Source organism: Microtus oregoni, unplaced genomic scaffold (assembly GCF_018167655.1).
Source record: "Microtus oregoni isolate MIOR12 unplaced genomic scaffold, Mior012 000026F_ref0000081, whole genome shotgun sequence".
Lineage (NCBI taxonomy): Eukaryota > Metazoa > Chordata > Mammalia > Rodentia > Cricetidae > Microtus > Microtus oregoni.
Window position 1 is genome coordinate 4,770,001 of NW_024543085.1, and position 19,789 is coordinate 4,789,789.

General features: G+C 48.2%; 2 protein-coding genes across 2 annotated transcripts in view; one reads left to right on the forward strand and one right to left on the reverse strand.

Annotated features, from left to right (window-relative positions):
- Dlx6 (distal-less homeobox 6) overlaps positions 1-3,453 on the forward strand; it is a 4,929-nt gene extending 1,476 nt beyond the window's left edge. Inside the window, exons 2-3 of the mRNA XM_041675666.1 lie at positions 238-431; positions 2,265-3,453. Of these exons, the coding sequence (XP_041531600.1) occupies positions 238-431; positions 2,265-2,516 (446 nt within the window). The 3' untranslated portion in view covers positions 2,517-3,453. The remainder of the gene's footprint in view (positions 1-237; positions 432-2,264) is intronic.
- Positions 3,454-12,767: 9,314 nt separating this feature from the next.
- Positions 12,768-16,896, reverse strand: Dlx5 (distal-less homeobox 5). Its single transcript, XM_041675699.1, has 3 exons — positions 16,412-16,896; positions 14,439-14,623; positions 12,768-13,373 (listed from the first exon to the last, which is right to left on the reverse strand). Exons 1-3 carry the CDS (start codon positions 16,764-16,766, stop codon positions 13,044-13,046), a joined length of 870 nt encoding a protein of 289 aa, XP_041531633.1. The 5' UTR covers positions 16,767-16,896; the 3' UTR covers positions 12,768-13,043.
- Between the last annotated feature and the right edge of the window lie 2,893 nt (positions 16,897-19,789).

A 19,789-nucleotide genomic window follows, 5' to 3' on the forward strand; every position in this document is an offset into this window, starting at 1 on the left:
CGTCCGAGACTCGACCACCACCAGGCATTGTTAGGCCTAGAGGTTCGATCAGAGGGAAACTTCCAAAGCCTCTGGGGACACACGGTCACAGTGGACCCAGGGAGTTCCGGGTATGGTGGGGATACTACGAGGAACCCTTTTTAAGTTTGGGAGAACTCCTTGCAGGCCTTGTCACATGAAGGGAGAAGGCAGCAGTGGCCTCACGGGTGACCGCTCCTCTGTGTCATTTGCTTACAGATCAACAAAAAACTACAGTGATTGAAAACGGGGAAATCAGGTTCAACGGAAAAGGGAAAAAGATTCGGAAGCCTCGGACCATTTATTCCAGCCTGCAGCTCCAGGCTTTAAACCATCGCTTCCAGCAGACTCAATACCTGGCCCTTCCCGAGAGAGCCGAACTGGCAGCTTCCTTAGGACTGACACAAACACAGGTAATTCCCGAGAAGCCCGAGTATCCCTGAAATGCTGGCCCCGCTTGCCAATCGTGCAGAGAGCACACCAGGAGGAATTCTTGGCCTAGTCAACCAAGGATGCAAGGAGCTAAATGACAAATGCTTATGTTCCAGTTGCGCATTTTCACGGGATCACACAGTTTGGAACAAATGACATGGTATTGGATACTGGATTGGATTTGCATATACACCAACCCTCTGCGACTCCAGCCGAGCCTAGCATCTTTCGGTGAACAAAAGCATAGCTCAATCAAATCCGATTTCAGAGCATAATAACATGACACAAAACAATTGTGTGTGTGTGTGTGTGTGTGTGAAAAAGAGAGAGGGAGAGAGAGAGAGAGAGAGAGAGAGAGAGAGAGAGATGGGGGTTGCCAGCTAGTAAGCAAAATAAGGCCATTTCTTAAGGACCTTCTTGTGACCCCTGGAGAGCTAATAAGAATTTCAACTCATTGACATAGGAAAGAAACTTAAGAGCTGAGACAAGCAGCAAGTTAACTAGACACATTTTCCAGTAGCTTAATAAAGGCATCTGTGTGAAGCCATTCCCTCCAGGATGGGTAAACTAGGGATTTTTGATGATTGCTTTAAGCTCAGTGATTACATCACCCTGGTACCAAATAGTACAGGTTGGGGTACTTCACTATAGTCTAGAACTTGACAGAATTGAAACACAAAGAGAATATTCCCCCAATTATGGCCTGGGACACCACAAATAATAGTCCTGGTCACTTGAGAGATGTGCTGGACGGCTCAGACTTCACAGAAAGGGGCCTAGAGGTGACTAGATTAGGCTGGGCTCTCAAACCATCAGTTAAACCAACTGCTTAGGCTGGAGAGGCCTACTATGACATTCATCACCTTCATGAAGCAAGGTCTTCAGGTCTTACAAGACAGTTGCCCAGACTGTGTAGAATGGTGTCTGCAGGCCTCTTCCCTAAGCTCTTTCCCATCAGCCTGATCTCTAGCGCCATGGTGCCACTGAAAATATTTGAGGTTTCCTAAGATACTCTAGATACTCCATGACTCTTATTCTTGGAAAAACAGATTCAGGAATTTTAAAGGTAAAGCTGCTTCGTACATTTTCTTTCATCAAAAAATTTGGGTTGTTGTCCTAAATGAGCTGCCAACACAGACTTCTGATTCACATGTGGTTTTCAGAGGCCTTTGACTTCTAGTAGCTATCCCAATCATGTGATGATTGATGACCTCTGTTTGCTTAAGTAACATACTAGGTAGGGAATGGGGGATGGTGCATTTCCTCATCCCTGCAGGACTGGAAAGATATTTATGTCTGGAGAAAGATATCTCAGGCATATTCCGTGGCATATGCACAATATGCACAGGTATGATCAAGCGATTTGCTTGTGAAAGGCAACCTTTAATCAATTCATAGTCATTTGCTACTTAGATATGCATAGCATTGCGAGTTTGGAGGTTATTAAATATAAAACTAAATAATTGGAGGAGGCAAATTCAGTTGTAAGATTTTGACCCAAAATCTACTTCACTTAAATGTCCATAAAATTTTGCTCCACCAATCTCATTTGATTTATTTGTAATTTTATGTTGATACTTTAAAGGCCAGGCTAGGATTCAACCCAAGAATCACAAGAACTGTAGGTATCATAGCAAGATAAGAGTAGGCCTATAGTAGAGAAATGGAGATGGCTGTAAAGAGGTGAAGGGATTGCTTTTTGGAATTGCAATGGTTTTGTTGTTTATTTTTATATTGCTTCTTGAGCCTAGGATGCTAATTGAAGGCACCGGTTTGATGTTTATCTGGCCTACTGATTGCTCCATTTCTTGCAGGTGAAGATATGGTTTCAGAATAAACGCTCTAAGTTTAAGAAATTGCTGAAGCAGGGCAGTAACCCCCATGAGAGTGACCCTCTCCCAGGTTCAGCAGCTCTGTCACCTCGCTCGCCAGCACTTCCTCCAGTGTGGGACGTTTCTGCCTCCACCAAGGGCGTTAGTATGCCCCCCAACAGCTACATGCCTGGCTACTCACCCTGGTATTCCTCACCACACCAGGACACCATGCAGAGACCACAAATGATGTGACTTGCTGAGTGGATGGCCTCCGGGACTTCCCAGAGAAGCTCTGAGAACCCAGGACTCACCTGCATCTGCCAAACAGCCTAAGCGACAAGCTCAGAGGAACTGTCCCTGGGATCTGGGATCTGGGTCTCTCCTCTCTTCTCTTCTCTTCTCTCTCTCTCTCTCTCTCTCTCTCTCCTTCCTACTCTCTTTCCTTCCTCCTTTTCTTTTTTCCACCCCTTTTTATCTTTTTTTCCTTCCTTTCGCCCTTCCCTCCCTTTCTGCAATCGCCTCTCTTCAGTAACTTAATAAGTCCTTAATAAGTAACTTTGCATCTGACAGAGAGAGAGAGAGAGAGAGAGAGAGAGAGAGAGAGAGAAAGAGAGGTTTTTGTCCAGTGTTCTGGAAACCCATCACTGTAAGGATATTTTCCCTCACACCTTGGGATCCAGGCCTCAGGCCTCCTTTTTGGGACTCAACATCAAAATGACTTTTTTTTTTTTAAATAGACATTCTACACCCGCAGAACAATCTGCACAAAAACATGGCAGCATTTTTACTTGTTTAATGAGTTTAAGACATTATGTGATGAAAGACAAGGATTTTGGACTCCTGAATTTTTATTTACAAATCCAAGACTGAGAGAAAAAGGAGGAGAAGAAGAAGAAGAAGAAGAAGAAGAAGAAGAAGAAGAAGCCCCAGTATCCCTTCTCTAAAGAAAGAAGAGAAATTGGCTGTGAAATTAGAACAGTGCACAAAAGAAACGCTGCATGTCTTACCTAAATGCAATGACCTGGATCGATGATTCAACTAAATACAAACAGTAACAGCAACAAGAAAGATGCTCTTTGCATAACCCACCTCTAAACTCTGAATCAAGAAAGACCAAGGAAACAACCAAAATCACCATTCTATTGCTTTGACACCTCTCCTAGGTGAATAGTGGCATTCACTAAGCTAATAGGGACCTTTATATCAAGAAACATTTCTGTATATATTGTTGAATTTTAGTTGTATATATACTTTGTATGTTTTTGTCTTCTTTCATATATGGAGTAAAAGCCACAAAATGTTGGGAGTGTCCTCTGTTTCTCCAAGTGTCCCTTGTCCCTGTCCCTTCATTCTTCCTCCTTTTCATATATATATATATATATATGTATATATATATATATTCACCTCTCCTAAAACAATTTCTGATTCCTAATGTGGGGTGCTCTATACAGACTTAGCAAGTGCCTGAAGAGATGTCAGTTTGCACCACAAGCCTTTGTCTTAGGAACCTTAACACAAGCCGTGCATGTTTTCCCAGCCTTTCATTTTAATTTTGTTGTGATTCGGATACAGTTTTGTATTTTTTAAACATTATTATAATGTATTCCCAGGCTAACATCTAGACATCCAGGCACTTCCAGTACTGTATCTGAATATTATTCTTCCCCCTTTCCCAGACAAAATAGTACAGCTATATTTGCCTTTGGAAGCAGAAAAAAATAAATAAATAAATTGATTAATTAAAAAGAGGAAAGAATAACAAACCCAGAAAGCAAAGTGCACAATTTTGATTACTTAATGTTGAAAACCCACTGCCAGCTAGCGAGGTAGGAAAATGTGCTGTCCTGGGAGAAACGCATCCTTCCGATCTCATGGAAAGCAAAGAAATAATGGAAAGGAAAAGTCCTTTCGTCATACAAGCAGGAAGCCCCATACTGTGAGAATTAATGGCTACAGACCTGGGCATCCTTCAAATTATGAACCTTGAAACCACTGAGCCATTTATCAGAAGTCAATAGAGATACTCAGAGTGCTCCATATAATGACAGCGACATACAGTCGTGCAAAAGGACAGTCACTATAATTAGACACAAGGCAAAGACTACTTACCAATATACCCGTTCCTTTTTTTGTTGAGCAACTTCCACGCTCAGTCAGTCTTCAGAATGGTTTAAAACCGATCAGTCTTGTCATTTTCTAGCATTCCCATTGTTACATTAGGAAAAATGTTTTCTTTTCTTTTTTCCCCCTTCCTACTGTGAAACTTTGGGTTCGTAGCTCCCCAGGATCAATTCTGAACAAAGCCTCCAGCTGCAGTGCCATCCAATTTGAAGCAGACATTGGGGACAATTTAAGGTTTTTATCCACAAGAAGGTTTTTTTCCATTCTCTTAAATGCAGCCATAATTAGAGTAATTTTTCATGTAGCCCGCTGATTACAGCGTTTTTACCGTCAAAGATAATTACCTGTAATTTTCTTCCACTTTTAATACTAAAAAGCCATCTTTATTTAGATTCAGGAACAGGAAAGGCGAAACAAAAGAGGGAAATTATTCTGTTATTCATACACAAATTGCAGAGACGTAGGACCTAAAATTGAAAATTAACCAAAATTATAATGCTGAAAAGAATGGAAGAGGCTGCAGAAGTACAGCTGGTAGTGGGGCTTTGCTGAATTATTCAAATTATGTCAGAGAGAAAGCTACCATATATCCAAACCAACACTAATTTTTTTCCTTAAAAAATTTACCAAATATATGCCAAACCACTGTGAGTGTGTGGAATTCTGAAACCCGGCCAATGTATGTTACTATGATGGACGCTGGTGATGGTATTTCTTCACCCCATCTCTGTCTCTTAACATCAGCTGAATCAGGTAAGTTCTAGGAGATAGGCCCCCTGGAACTCTCCGTAGAGCTGGGCTCCCCCTGGGTCCCCCGAACTTCAAGGGTTAATATTTTCTCTTTGAAAATGTATTGACCCCCTAGGAAACTGATTCCCTGAGGGAGGGATTGGTAGGAGGGGCGTGGGTGAAAGGCGTTGCCAGTTGAGGTGTCTACTGCGCCTCCCCACGTTCAGACTTCCTCCTAGGTGATAGAGTTTGAGTTCCAAAGCCCGGTTCTGACCATACTAAGGGGTGGGGTGGGGTAGGGTGCGGAGCTGAGCTATTGGGTAAGGGTATGGGAGAGTGACAATTTCTCCTCCTCACGGATAAATAAGCACCTCCTTATCTTTGGATTAGGCTTAGTGCAAAGGTTCTTGCCGCAGTAGAAAGCTTTTCTCCACAGGGTGGGGAAGTCAGGCATTGTGGGCTCCTGTACCAAACATTTCTAGCTGCTTATAAAATCTACCGGATCAGGAAACAGCGTCATCTATAGATAGAACAGCACAGCTTTTTGCTAGTGTCTTCCTTGGTACATAGATTAGACTGCTTCCTTGGCTGCTTATATCAGTTTTGTGTCTCAACCAATTATGCCCCTCTAACCCTAACATTTGGATTCAGCAGGTCCAAGATCTCGATACTTTCCCCTCCCCCATCACACACACACACACACACACACACACACACACACACACACAGCTCTAAAGAAAGGCCTTAAGGAACAGCCTTGAAGGGGCTTCAGATGCCAGTTAATCTACAAACTTCCCCCAGCTGGAAAGAAGATGTTCCAAGGGGCTGCAGAGTCCAGCGATTCGGGCACACCTGCATCTGCTAACACGCATCCGCATACCTGACTGCAAAGAAGCAAGCCACACAGCCAGTTCCGTCTGATCTCTTGATACCTCAAAACCTAAAATCACAGCCGCATGTAAAAGTAAAAACCTCATTATATTTCCCTAAGCAATTGTAAGTAACAATTTTCTGATAGATTTTTAGCTTGGACTCTCAGGCTCCTTCCATGCCTCCCAGAAACCTGGTCTTTTCCTAGTCTCCAGTCACAAACTACACCAAACCCATCAGCAGCACAGAAGCAAGACAGGCAAATCAGGTTCTTAAGGATCCCATTTTCACCAGATCAACTCTGTTACTGTTAAAGGAAAATCAAAGGTCAGAACCAGAGCCTAGAAAACAAAGTTGCAGTTCAAGGAAATCACAGCAACACATTCCATACAGCACGGAGAGTATGAGGTGAGAAATAGAAAACCTGTGCCTAGAAGTATGCCAGAAATAAAAACTTACCCCAGTGAGTATCTCCTAAGCAATGATCAGGGTCTAGAAATCTATACTGAGCCGAAGCACAGGAGAGTATTTTTCTGAGTCTCAGGGCAGAAGCTCTGTGTCTATATTCTTGGTTGAGTGAGCACATCCAGGTGTGAAATTGTTTGCACACCCCAGCACCTCTTATATTGCCAGCAAAATTAGCTGTTATTACTGTCACTGTTTAGTGATGGTTAGCGTGATACAAAAAAAAAAAAGCTGCTGTAATCAAGACCTGGCGCATCTTTGCAAATTACAGATAATTGTAAACGTCCAGATTATGATAATAGCATCCTAATCCAGCCTGCAATATAATTATTACAGAGTGTTACATCTGAAACTGTCCAGTAGGGCTAATTCAGCCATTATTTAGACCCTATTTTTTTTTTTTGCACTGCAAATGGGTTGCTGAGTTGAAAATGTACGATTGTAATTTCACGGGGCACTCAATGAGTAATGGTATAGGAAGAGGAATACAAAAGTGAAATGTGAACAGTAGCGATCAAATCAAACCCTGAAGGACAAAAGACTGTTTGATTCATATGGAAAAAGAAGAACCAGAATTAAGAAAATAGCAAATCAGCGGTCTGAAGTATTATGTGTCCAAGTCTTGAGCAGTGTGGAGCTGATGCATTTGCAGGGGCTGCGGGCTGCTGACTGCCTGCAGTTTCAAGCAACGTTTCTCCTTCTCCTCCTCCTCCTTCTTTTTCTTTTTAAAATGCTCCCGTCTTTCTTCCCTCTACCAGAGCGTTTCCCTACACTTAAAGGTGTCCCTCCCCCACAGCCCCTCCCCCACAGCAAGGAACATTTGTCAGCTTCACCATTGTTTCCACCAAAGTCACCTCAGAACACGCCTGTCACTTGTTATGAACATAGTTTTAAATGAATTTCCAATTGCTCTTGTCATCAGAGCAAAATGCCCCGGCTGCTTGGGAAGTGTTGGTCCTCCGACTCCTTCTCTGCTTCCTTTCACAAAGGAGAAGCCAGAGCGTATCTGCGAGGACCTTAGCTGAACATGTATTAGTTGGTGTTAATTAAATAGAGCCAACTGGGAAGCTGCCATCTTCAGTTGGTCTGGCTATTTGCTTTAATTTTGTCATTAACTTTATTAATTAAAACCTCGCCAAGTCAATCAGTCTGGCTGCCTGAGTCACAAGATGCCGGTTGGGCAAGGTTCCTCACCTTCCAGCAGACTAGAAAAGGGTGGGAGATTCAGAGGGGGAAGGGCTGGAGAGGGACAGAAAGCGTGATCCTGGTCCCTGAGGAGTCGATGAGTTCCAGCAGGATAACCTCTGCTCTAGTAGAGACTTTTCTGGTCTAATTCTGGTGGAACACCCCTGCCAGGGACGTTTGCAAACCTTGTATCTCTAGGACTTCAGCTTCCCTCTGCTGTGCGCAGACTTTCCTGGGCCTCTTTTCAAGTCTTTAGGCCAATTGTGTCTCCCTCCGCCCAACAACACCTTAGAGACCCGTGCGCTGCCCAGCCTGGGCCACCCTGCGGGGTGGCAAGCAGGCTCCCTACCTCCAGAGAAGATAAGGGCAATAATGAAATGTCCCCTGTTTAGTGACCCCTGTTTACAGATGAAAGTTGAGTCCATACCCTGCCTCCCCCCACCTCACCCCTGTGCCCCCTCTTTCCCACCTCGCAAATGGCAAGTGGCAGAAATAGTTCTAGGATGGCAATAAGCATCCAGCGACAGTTCCTGTTTTCACACCTTTCAAGACAAAAATGCTTTAAAATAAATCATAGCTTGGGAAGTGTTTACCATCCTTCACTCCCACCTACTTCTTTAAAAAAAAAATACAGCAGACTGGCTATGATGGATTCCATAGAGAGTTGTTACTGAAACCAGAAGAGAGAGAGAGAGAGAGAGAGAGAGAGAGAGAGAGAGAGAGAGAGAGAGAGAGAGAGAGAGAGGAGAGAGAGAGAGAATATCAGGTCATGAAGTCCTTTTCCCTTTTCCTGTGGTGAAAGGTCGCGATGTGTGGTATTTCACGGTTTTATATAAATCTTGGTTTAGGATGTGGAACAGACTCAATAATACATGTGCTTTTGGCAAACAGATTCCTTGAGAACCCCATAAATCAGAAGTAAGCCCAAGCGAACAACAATTCAGAAACATTTAATTGCTCTAAAAACCGGACTCTCCAGTCCTTTAAAGAGGGAATCGTGTAAAATCCCTGTTTATATCTTTAAGGTTTGAACTCAAAGTATAAAGCAGGTTATTACATTACAGCGGGCTACCCTCGGTGACTGAAAGGGAAGGCTCCTGCACCCTTCAATCCCGCATACCTAGGGCACTAGACACATCGTATACTTTCTGCCTTGTGTCGCTAAGAAATCTAAAGCCTGTCGGAGGCGAAAGAAAACACTAGGGATGCGGGTCGCCTGTACAGGCTGTGTAGAAAAGATTTAACCAATCCCACGTGTACCACAGCGATTCGGGCTATTTTTGAGGCCCGAATTTCGTTTAAGACTGGGACTGGGTCGAAAATATGCAGGGTCTGCGAGCAACCTGGGAACAAGCGAAGGGAAGCCCGGAGCCGGAGCCGGGGAAACAGAGCCAGTCGAAAAGCCCCCTCCTCCAGAGCTGGGTAGTGGGAGCCTGCCTCCAGCCGAGGGGTGGGAGTGCTTGTGGGTGAGGAGCAGGGTGGCTGCGGGCAGATCCTCTAGGGTGGCGCACTTGCCAGCTGTGTCTCCAAGCTCTGCCCTCAGGGTGTGCCTTCCCTGAGGGTTGGAGAACTCAAGGTTGGCCAGACCCCAGTGGCCAGTGGGGGCGCTGGAACTGGGAGGTGGAGGAGGGCGCCGGGAGGGGGTGGCTGAGTAGTCCTAAAGGTCCCTCCTTGGAAACAACAGGAAGCAAGGAGCAAAGCGGGAGTGTAGAGCAGTTTCCAGCAGGCACCCAGGAGAATTCGGGCTGGAGAGTCCTAGATACTGACTAGTGTGGAGGCGGCAGGGAGCCACAACGCCGGGCCTAGGCGCGCGGTGGGTGGAACTCTGAACCGCAGTGCCCGGACACCGCGAGCCACTAGGCGTCCGGTGCGATCAAAGGAGCCACGGGAGGCTAGCCGGCGCGCCTGGGGTTGTGGTATAAGGGGCGGGAGAGATGCTGTTCTGGCCATTGTCACTGGGAGGGGATGCGAGTACATCTTTGCCTGTGGGCCAAAGCTCTCCTATGCAAGGCCGAACCTTGGGTGGATCCGATTGGGAGTGGACTGGCTCCCGGGTAGGTGCCCGACTCGAGGGAAAGAGCAAGCAAAGGAGTGAGATCAAGGGCAGCGAGGCTTGCGGGTTCTTCAGTGTGTGTGTGTCTCAGGCCCTGTGGCTCAGCACTGGAGCCGCCTGGCACCCACAGGAATGCAGCTTCCCTCGGATCCCCACGCCGCCTCTTGTCCCACAAGGAGGTGGCCGCCAGGAAAAGGGGGGGGGGGAGAACGGGAGTAAAAACCCGCCTAACCCAACCCAAGTCTCAGACAAAGGCCAATTTATCTGATCTTCCACAGGAGGGCCCGGGAGGCGAGCAGGGCACCGAAAAAAAAAAAAATCACTCAAGCCCTGCCAACATGGGTCTCCTGAGCTTTGCAGGGAGGTCTGAAGATGAAAATTGAAAGTATTGGATGGAGGTGGGGGTCCACTGTAAAGAAAATTAATTCCGAAGTTGGCTTGATTCATTTCGGGGATATTAGGCAGAGAAGCAGGCAAGTGAGGGACGGAATGGCCAGACACACGCGACTCCTAGTGTGAGGTCCAGGGAGAGTGGGGTCTGCCAGAGCCAAAACATTGTGAGGAGTGATAGGCGTGTGTTAGATACAGGGAGAAACAATGGGAAGCAAAGGAAGGTGGGAGGGAGGGCAAGAGAAGCAGATATTTTTAGACTTTGCTGTGGACCTGTTATTTTTACATCCTTGGGCGAAGGACTGCAGGGAGTTAAATTCCCTGGAGAGAAACCCCGTGGTGCCAGAAAAGCCCGTTGTGACTCACTTGCCAGAATACTTTTGTTCACCGCTCCCCAACCAAGTTAAAAAAAAAAAACGCTCTAGACGAGAGACCTTTACTAGTGGAGCAAGTGAGGTTCGCATAAGAGGAGGAACCTCTCAGAAACTAATCACCCCCAACCTCTCTTCCCGCTTCCACTGGTGCCGCCGCGCTCCAAACATACTGGGTTTAGTGTCCTTAACAACTAGCAATGTCCCAGCTTGGGGTGAAGGGTGGTGATTGAAGAGCATTCTTTCTCTTTTTCCCTGAGAATCATCTGGACCCGCCCTTCCCTCCGCTTGGCTGAGTCCGGTGGTCAGAGCAGTGAAGAAACCACAGCCAGGAATGGGAGCCGGGAGATGACATCCACCCTCTCCAAGTGTCAAAATGGAAAGAACATGTTCCAAGCACATTTTTGACACTCTTAGGAAACCAGTGGGCGGGAAATATTGGGGGTGTGCGGTGGGTGCGCCCCTGCCAACCTTCCCAAACACACACCCTGGGGTGGGGACCGGCGCGTGGCCATCCAAAAGCCAGGTCCCGGAAATCAAGATCAAGTCTTCAGAAAGCTCCGGGCTTTTAATGTAAGGGAAACTAAACTTCAAAAATCTTTGCTAGCAAAGAAAGAAAAGGAAAAAATAGACGCCTTTATCTCTTTTCCCATTGTACTCAGAACGGGTCTGCTCCCCTAACATCCTCACCCACCACAGGAGGAGTGCACTGAGGACAGGGAACAAAATTTTGGAGATGCATTCCTGTTTAGGCAGGGTTTAATAGCTCAGGCTGCCTGAATGTATATGGCCCAGGGAGTTCCAAGCTGGTGGGCCTTGTAGAGAGAAAGGAAAATAAAGGGGAAGGGAGAAAAAAATGGAGAAAGAAGGAAGGAAGGATGGAAGAAAGGAGAGATTAGCAGGACAGACTGACTCTATAAATGGCCCAAGGGCACACAGTTTGCCTCTTTGGTTCTCACTGTTGGCAGGGTCCTCTCTGAAATCCACAGATGACAGGATGAAATTTTTTTATGTCCTAATCTCTCCTCCCCAAGAGGACTCTTGTTGCATTTGTTGCTGCTGACTTCCTATCTGTGGAATATTTGCCATAAATCCAGTAATTTCAACATAGCTTGTTGCTTTAGCGTCCTAAAGACACCAAAGGATTTAGGTGAACTAAAGGATAGCCAGCCACAAAGACACCTATAATTCAGGCCTGGGGGCAGGGAGGGCTGTACACAGTGCTCCAGAGCCCAGGCCAAGGCTATAGCTCTGAGCACAGTCTAGATGTCCACACACAGAGGTGTAAGGGAAGAGCTAGTCAGGGGCCAGGTTGCTGCAACTCCTGCACCCCAGCCTTAAAGATGGCTTCACAAAGAAATCCCAGCAAGCATCCCATTTCCTACTGTTGAGAACTAGCTTTGCATCCGTTTTGTGTACAAGCAGAGCAGGAACCCCTCCTGAAAGCGCCACCAAGTACAGATGGCAAAGAAGGACAATTATGTTAAGAACATTATTTCACACGAAATGAAATCAATATAGGGACTTAACTGCCCCTCCCACAGTCCCTTCTTTATTTATTTATTTTTCAAAGAAAAAGGAATGTTCCCTGCCCTCACAGTCCTTGCTTGCCCTCGTGCTTCGGGCTCACCATTGTTCTCAGTCCCTATGGCAATTTATATAGTCGAACACATCAGGACTCTGAGGTATAAGGTTGTACTTGCCATAGCCAACATTCAGATTTTTTTTTGAAAAATATAACTGAAACGAGAGGAGATTTCCTTTCCTTTCTCATCCTGGGATTCTCATTTTCTAAAGGACCATAATTTGTCGAATTGCAATAGACATGCTGCTGGGGGAGGGAGTTGCCCACCAGAATCATTTTGAACTTAGAATCTCAGGTCACTGAGGGATTTCTGCTGCCTGCTTCCTCACATACAGGGCAATAGAAATGTATTTAGATTGCAATAAGCCTTTCTACCCAAAACAATTGAAGTTATATTTAATATCATTTAAATGGTTTTGTGGTTAGGAAACAAAACAAAACAAAACACCCTAAAGACGACAGTACTATAAACAGACCACATGTGCAGGCAGATACGCAGAACACAACGTCCAGCACAAACACACGTCTGCCTCCTGCAGCTCCTGATTCCTGCTTCGCATTGTTGGATTTCTGAATAATTTGTTCTTAATCGCCTGCATAGAGCCTCACTAGTCAATTATGGAGGGGCCGAAGAGGAACAGTTTTCATGGTCGAAATAATTTTATTTATCCAGAATATACAGTTTAATTCCTCTATCTACACTTATTTACACGGTTAAAATAACATTGAAAAAAGTCTTTTGAAAAGTTGAGGTCATAGATTTCAAGGCACCATTGATAGTGTCCACAGTTGCGCAAAAAAAAAAAAAAGGTTCTTTTCGTAAAAAATGGGGAGGGGGTCCTTTGAAATGCAATAACTTACATGCAAAAAAAAGCTTTACACATGATTTTTTTCTGTTGTTGCTTCCATTGTCCAAACATCCCCGTATGAATTCCTGTCTTTCTGATTTCTAAAACAGCAAAACACTGTAGTCCCAAAATTGAGCAAGAAGGAGAGAGCAAGCAGCCCTTCTAATAGAGCGTCCCGGAGGCCAGGGCCAGCGGGTGCTGCAAGGAGCCCGGTGGCGGCAGGTGGGAATTGATTGAGCTGGCTGCGCTTGGGTACCAGGAAGCCGAGTTCTCCAGGTAGCTGGACGCGGGGGACTGGTTGGAGGTCGGAGGGTGGGCATGAGGGTGGTGGCTGAGAGAGCGGCTTGAGCCTTGGGGCTCCCATACCGCTGGTGACTGTGGCGAGTTACACGCCATAGGGTCGCTGGAGCTGGGACTGTGCTCCGGGGGCATCTCCCCGTTTTTCATGATCTTCTTGATCTTGGATCTTTTGTTCTGAAACCAGATTTTCACCTGGGTGGGGGAACAAAGGCACACGTTACCGGGACATTCAGAGGATGCCCGCGCCTTTCCCTGGGCGGTGAAGGAAGACTCTTCTGGCCCCTAGACTACCCGGTCCCGGTTTCTCCCAGCAGCTGTCCACCTATCGCCTCGACGCAGCAGCCTCGGTCTATACAGGGAGTGGGGTCCACAGAAAGCCCTGGCCAGATCAGCGGCACCCGGCTCCAGCTAGGGTCCGACCCCAAGGTTCGTCTTTTATTCTCTCTGGATTTGAGTACACATGCGGACCTGTGCACCAGTGCACCGAGGAGGGGGTGGCACCGGGAAGGGAGTGGCCACCCTCTCCTCCTCGAAGGTTAGAGCACCCCCCCCCCAGGGAGGGAGGGGCGTGGACCAGACTGAAGGCGCTGTGTGCCAAGGGAAAGGAGATTTCCCAATCTTATGCCCGACTCTCTTCACTCCCCTAGGCACTGGGAGGCCAGACTCTGCCTGAAGCTCTGGGCGGCGGCTTGAACATTCTTTTTTCTAGGCCCCAGCCGGTTGGAGTGGGAGGGAAAAGAAGGGTACAATCCAGGAGGGTTTTCCCGTACAATAGCGCCCCCCATCTCGCGACCCTCAGGCTGCTGCGGCTTCCAGCTGCCTCAGGGATAGAACAAGACCCGGACACAACAATTCAGGCCTTTGCACGACTCAAGACCACCACTAGGCCACTATTCCTGGAAGCTTCTCATTGTGAAGAGACCCAGACATTTCTTCAAAACGCGCGCAAGACATCCCCCCCCCCGCCCCCACAAATGCCTCTCCCTTGTTTTCACACTGAAACATTGGTCCCCAACCCTCGGTGGCTAAAGGGGGGGGGGGCAACTCCGGATAAACGACGAATCCCGCGCCCACAGCCACGTGTCGTTAACAGCAGGCCTGGCTCACGGAGGGAAGGGTGCAAGGGGTAGTGTCTTTCTATCTGTAAGTGTCTGCAGAGTTCTAGGGAATCGGCTCCAGCCAGTCGGCACCGAACCACGCGGCCCAGCCTGGCTTGCAGGCCAGGCGGGGCCGGTACCCGGCGGCTGCCGGATTTACCTGTGTTTGCGTCAGTCCCAGAGAGGCAGCCAACTCGGCGCGTTCTGGCAGGGCGAGGTACTGAGTCTTCTGAAACCTTCTCTGTAACGCGGCCAGCTGAAAGCTGGAATAAATAGTCCTGGGTTTACGAACTTTCTTTGGTTTGCCATTCACCATCCTCACTTCTGGCTCCGCCACTTCTTTCTCTAAATAATCAAAACAGACTAGGTTAGAGCTTTTGGGCAGACAATGGCTCTTTTGCATGGGCCCTCAACTCACTGAGGTTTTGTTTGATTTTAAGTATGTAATCTTCACTCTCTTTCCCAGCCTTGACTTTTCAAACCTCAATGAAACCAATCCCTTCCCCCAAATCATACACAGAAGAGCTACTGAGTGCTGAGAGGTACCTCGTACGCAATCAGCTGCTTCTTCGTTTGGGAGATGGAACCCTTCAGAGATGCTTACTTCTTCCTGACATCCCTCCCTCCCCCCCTCCCCCGCATTCACCCTGGGCTCCCTGGAGTTTCTGGGACGTGAATACCCGCTCCATTCCCAGGGCACCAAGTGAGGAGGCCCTGGGCCATGACCCCGCTTCTGTCGGCGTCTGTTCGGGCGCCCGCAGAGGCTAGACGCTTGGTCAGGGAAGACGCTAGCCAAGGTCTCTAAAGTTCAAAGACCGACAAGAAAACTATGTTCCTTCACTACAGCGGCAAGGGGTCGGTCGGGGCCGTGTCAGACAGAGAGCCGATTATGCAGCCCCCATAATCTCACTGCAGATCTGCGAGGGCACAGATGTGTCTGGTTTCTTTTACAAATAGACTTAATATGTTCTTGGCCAAAAAAAAAAAATCTTTCCCTTATGCATGAATACAGAGACAGCGAGAGGAACAGACTCAAAGTTCAATCAGATACACTGAAAAAATATTGTAGGGAAGATATTTTCGTAGTAAAGGGGAGAGAGCTGGGAAGAATCCTCACTGTTACACACGTACACCGCTGGGGGGGGGGTGTCTCTGAACCAGTGTTTTGCAAACATGCCTCTCGACCACATGGCCCCTTCCCCCTCGCAAAGCACTAGGAGCTGGAAGGAGCGGGAGAGCCTGTGTGAGAAGCAGCTGCCAGAGGAAGGGTGGAGGGTGAGGGCTGTGGTCTCCACTCTGCTGGAGTAGGGGATGCTAATATTAGCAGGCTTATTAATGTGCTGGTGAGGAGAGATCAAAATCGACCAGTAAAACGTCTCCACCGAGACTTCACGCCTCTCATTTACCTCCCAAGCTCACTACCCCCCTTAACTCTCTGAGGAAGTTTCAAGGTGGAGGGAAGAAAGAAGGCGCGAGGAAGGAGGAGGCAGACAAATTCTAGGCACCTAAGGAGAGAGTGAGGGCGGAAAAATTCCTCTAACAACGTGACCTCTTTGCAACCCTCCGATATTTTAAATGGCTTTTTTGTGTTTGGAAATGCCTTGGCTAAACCGCAAAGTTCCCTGCTTGCCCTTCTCCGTCAGGCTGCAGACCTCAGGCCCGCAGGCCACCCGGTACGCAGCCGGCACCGGCACTGCGAGGCCTCGGGGCGCTTCTCGGGCTAATCCAAACTAGACCTCACCAACTCAGCACGCTCACCCAGAATTTCAACTAACTTTCCTTTTATTACGCAAACACCGCTGGGGCTGCTTCATTCCGCACCCCCCTCCCCCCCCACGCCCCGCCACTTCTTTCCACCCTACCTGGCTTTCTACCTAGGCAATTTAAGAATCCAGCTAAGGAGGGACCCCTGAGGAGTGCGGGAGGGAAAACCTTCGACTCCAAGGTTCCTCCATCGAACCCCCCCAAATTGCCTGGTGAAATGCTCTTCTGTTTGCAGTTCGGGACCCCCACTCCCTTCGGCCGAGCGTGCTTTCTAGTGGTGCCGAGAGCGTGGCCCTCGTCTACCACCCCACCTCATGCCCGCCGGGTGACGATGCCCTGGGTACCTGCCTCCCGCCCCCGCGCGTCTACCTGGCTGGCTGGTGGCACTCGGGACGCGGTTGTAGGCGCCACCGTACTGGTGGTAGGGGCTGGCGTAGCTGTAGTCGGCGTAAGCCTTGGGCGGGTAGCCGGCTGCGGAGCCGTTCACGCCGTGGTACTGGTATTGGTAGGGGTTGAGCGCTTTGCCGTAGGAAGCAGAGGTAGGAGAGCAGTAGCCGTGCGGGGCGGCCCCCGCGGGACTGTAGTAGTCAGAATCGGTGGCCGACGACTCGGGCAAAGTTGGCGATTCCTGAGACGGATGGTGCATGGCGGCAGACGTTGGGAACGGAGCTTGGAAGTCGCCGGATCGGATGCTGGGGACCCTTCTGTCAAACACTCCTGTCATAGCTCCCGGGCGGTGACTGTCTTTCTGCTGCGGCGGCCGCTGCTGCCTGAATTGGCTGAGGAGCTGCTCTGGTCTAAGCAGACATGGCTGTGGGAGCGAGGGAGGAGGAGGAGGAAGAGGAGGAGGCGGCGGCGGGGAGGAGGAGGCTGGGAGTCGTGGAGGCTGTGTCTCCCGCAGGCTGACTGCTGGCTGAGGCGCAGCACAGCCTTGGTTAAATCCTTAATTGCGCGCTTACGCACAGCGGGGTGGATCGGGTTCCATTGGCCAGGGCCTCGGGAGCAGAGCAACACCCTAACTCGTCCAACTAGTTTTAGCACAACAAAGCATTGCTTAAAAAAAGAAAAGGGGGGGGGGGAGGTTGGTTGTTGGTAGTGGTACAGGGATTGTGTGTGTGTGTGTGTGTGTGTGTGAGGGGGGGGCTATACAGTTGTTGCCTATTGTGGAGGGAGGGTCTCAGTCAATCTGTTTTTAGTGAATAGCACAGACAACCCAAGAAACCCCAGGATCCAGCTCTGAGCTCATTGAAGACAATGTGTTCCAACGAGTAGCCTCAAAAGCACACGTTTCGATGATGAGGTCCATGATGCTCTTCTCTTGCTCTGCCTGTCCTCGCCGCTCCACCAAAGGAGAGTCCAACTGGACCCTGATATGGGAATGGGTGTCAAGGAGAAAGAGGAGCGTTAGATGAAGGACAATACTGTTTCGGTGGGATGTTGGGAAGCACGTTGTAACTAAGTTGTGTTGAAAATTTGGAAATTGGAAAACAGATTGATGCGTAGCAAGCACGTCTGCAGAAGACTGCTTCTCTGGACTCTGTAGAGATGCTCAAGAGCACATATGCCCATTAACTGTCAGTGGTTGGCTTCCTGCAACTGAAGCCTTCACCAGGACTGCTAAAAATCAACGTCTTATTTCTGATTCCCGAATAACTTGGCATTGCCTAGCCTTTCGTAGCTTGCTTTCCAGAAGAGCTGAGCAGCCCTACTTCTGTTCAATAGCCTTGTCCACTTGGAAGCTTCTAGAATGGAGTATGTCTCAGTTCAGTAGTTAGATTGTTGGAAAAGTGAATTGATTCAGGTAGGTGACCCGTAGTGTCTCCATACCAAAAGGGAATACAAAGACCAAGAAAACAGACAGGGAACAAAGTCCTCTTAGGAGGTGGGATTATATCCACTGATGACCCTTTGCTGGTTCTATCGCCTACACACATTTCATGGCCCTCTCAATTCCCTAGTTTGGGTCCCTGTACATTTCCCCTTTATTTCTTGCCTAGGGAGCATCTTGGCTTATATAGAAAGGGCGACAGAGCTCCAGATTCATGCATTTGGCACAGGCCACCAAAGAAGTTTATTGTGTCATCCCACGCGTCTCCTCCAGTTATGATTGAGTGAGGGCTTAGGAACGCATCCTGATCCTCTCTCCTGCCACATCTCCACTCTCCTCGGAGATGTAACTCCACGAGTTGTAGCCTGGTTTGGGCCTCCTTCTGTCTTTCTCTTGGGGTCCATGGCCAGGAACCTAGGGGTGCTATTGATTATTCAGGGTGGTATCTTCTGGCTCCTCATTCCTTTCTGCCAGTGGAAGAAGAAAAGCCTGTCTGAGTTTTGTCTAATGTTACTTATTTTGGCTACAGAGCTACCAGGGCTCAAATGTTCTGTCAGAGACCTGGAAGAATGACGGTAGTCCCTCTCTGGAATCTGGAGCTCCATCTGGAAGCAGCAACATACGCATCAACTCCCAGTCATTGCCTCTTGGGCTCCATAAAAACCACAGCTACTGTTGCTTTTCCTTGGCTGGACAACTTCAGCTTTTCTGAGCTTGAGGGGACTAGAATTCAGCAGCGCCACCCCTTCCTACATCTTGGGTCTCCGTTGGCAGCCTTGGTGTCCCTAGATTTTCCTTCTGATACTGATGGGGGGGGGGGTCAACAATGCCTGCTGTCCCTTGATCCTGATCCCACGCGGTTGGTTTTTATGTTGTTGTCGATGTTCTAGACGTAGGCTATGAGTGTCTTCAGGGAGGCAAAGGTACTGCTGATCTTGTTGGATGTGACCTTGGCCTGCTCAGGAGATGCTCACCTTGCCCATGGAGTCACCTTAGATACATGGAGCCTAATTGCACAAATCTGTCTTCCAAATCAACACCTGAGGATGGTCGAAGTGTTTGCAAGTAAAGAAAATTAGCACAGAGAGAGGGGTGGTCCCTCCACTGCCCCCAGTTCTGTTTAGTAGAGATTTAAATGTGGTCTACTGATGACCTTATCATCAACTAGATGAGTCCATGAGGGCTCTCACAGCTTCCTGAGAAGGGAACACATTTCACGAGACTGGTACTGGCAACTTCAGACATACCTCAGGATCTGGTTGAAGGCAAGGTTATAAGTGGCAAGATAATTCTAGATCTAGCTAAAATTCACTTGCTACCTCCTCTTCAGTGGAGATACACACACACACACACACACACACACACACACACACACGCCTTTTTATGGACATCCATAAAAAAAAAGTGGGCACTGAAAAGGACCCAAGGTGTTGAAACATTGGCCTGTATGCAGCTGTGAGCCCTTGCAGCGAGTCCAGTTCCGTGTGAAGTCACCAAATTTGGTGCCTCTGAAATTCACCAGTCCCAACTCTCTTGACTGCTTCTCTGAGTTGAGCTCCTGTTCCCTTACCACCTTTTCTTCAATGCAGCCAGGAGAGGGTCACTGTAGACAGCCTGGCACCATCTGCGAGTCTGGTGCCTGTAGTTGTGATGGGACTCTATCGTTTCTCAAATCCCAGCTGACCCGACCGCGCAGAAACAATTCCACGGCATCAAACTCTTCTAGAAACGTGCTCCCCGCTGGGACACGTAAGGAGCAGTAATTTCATCTTCGGGTAGCTGACATTTGCAAAGGCTATGTGGTGGTGTCGGTGGGGGAAGACCCTAAAGAAGTGCAAGTCTTTACCACGAGCGCCACCCAGTGTCCTCCAGGAACAGCGTGCGTACAGAAAACTTTCCCAGCTCCGTCTTGTCAGGCT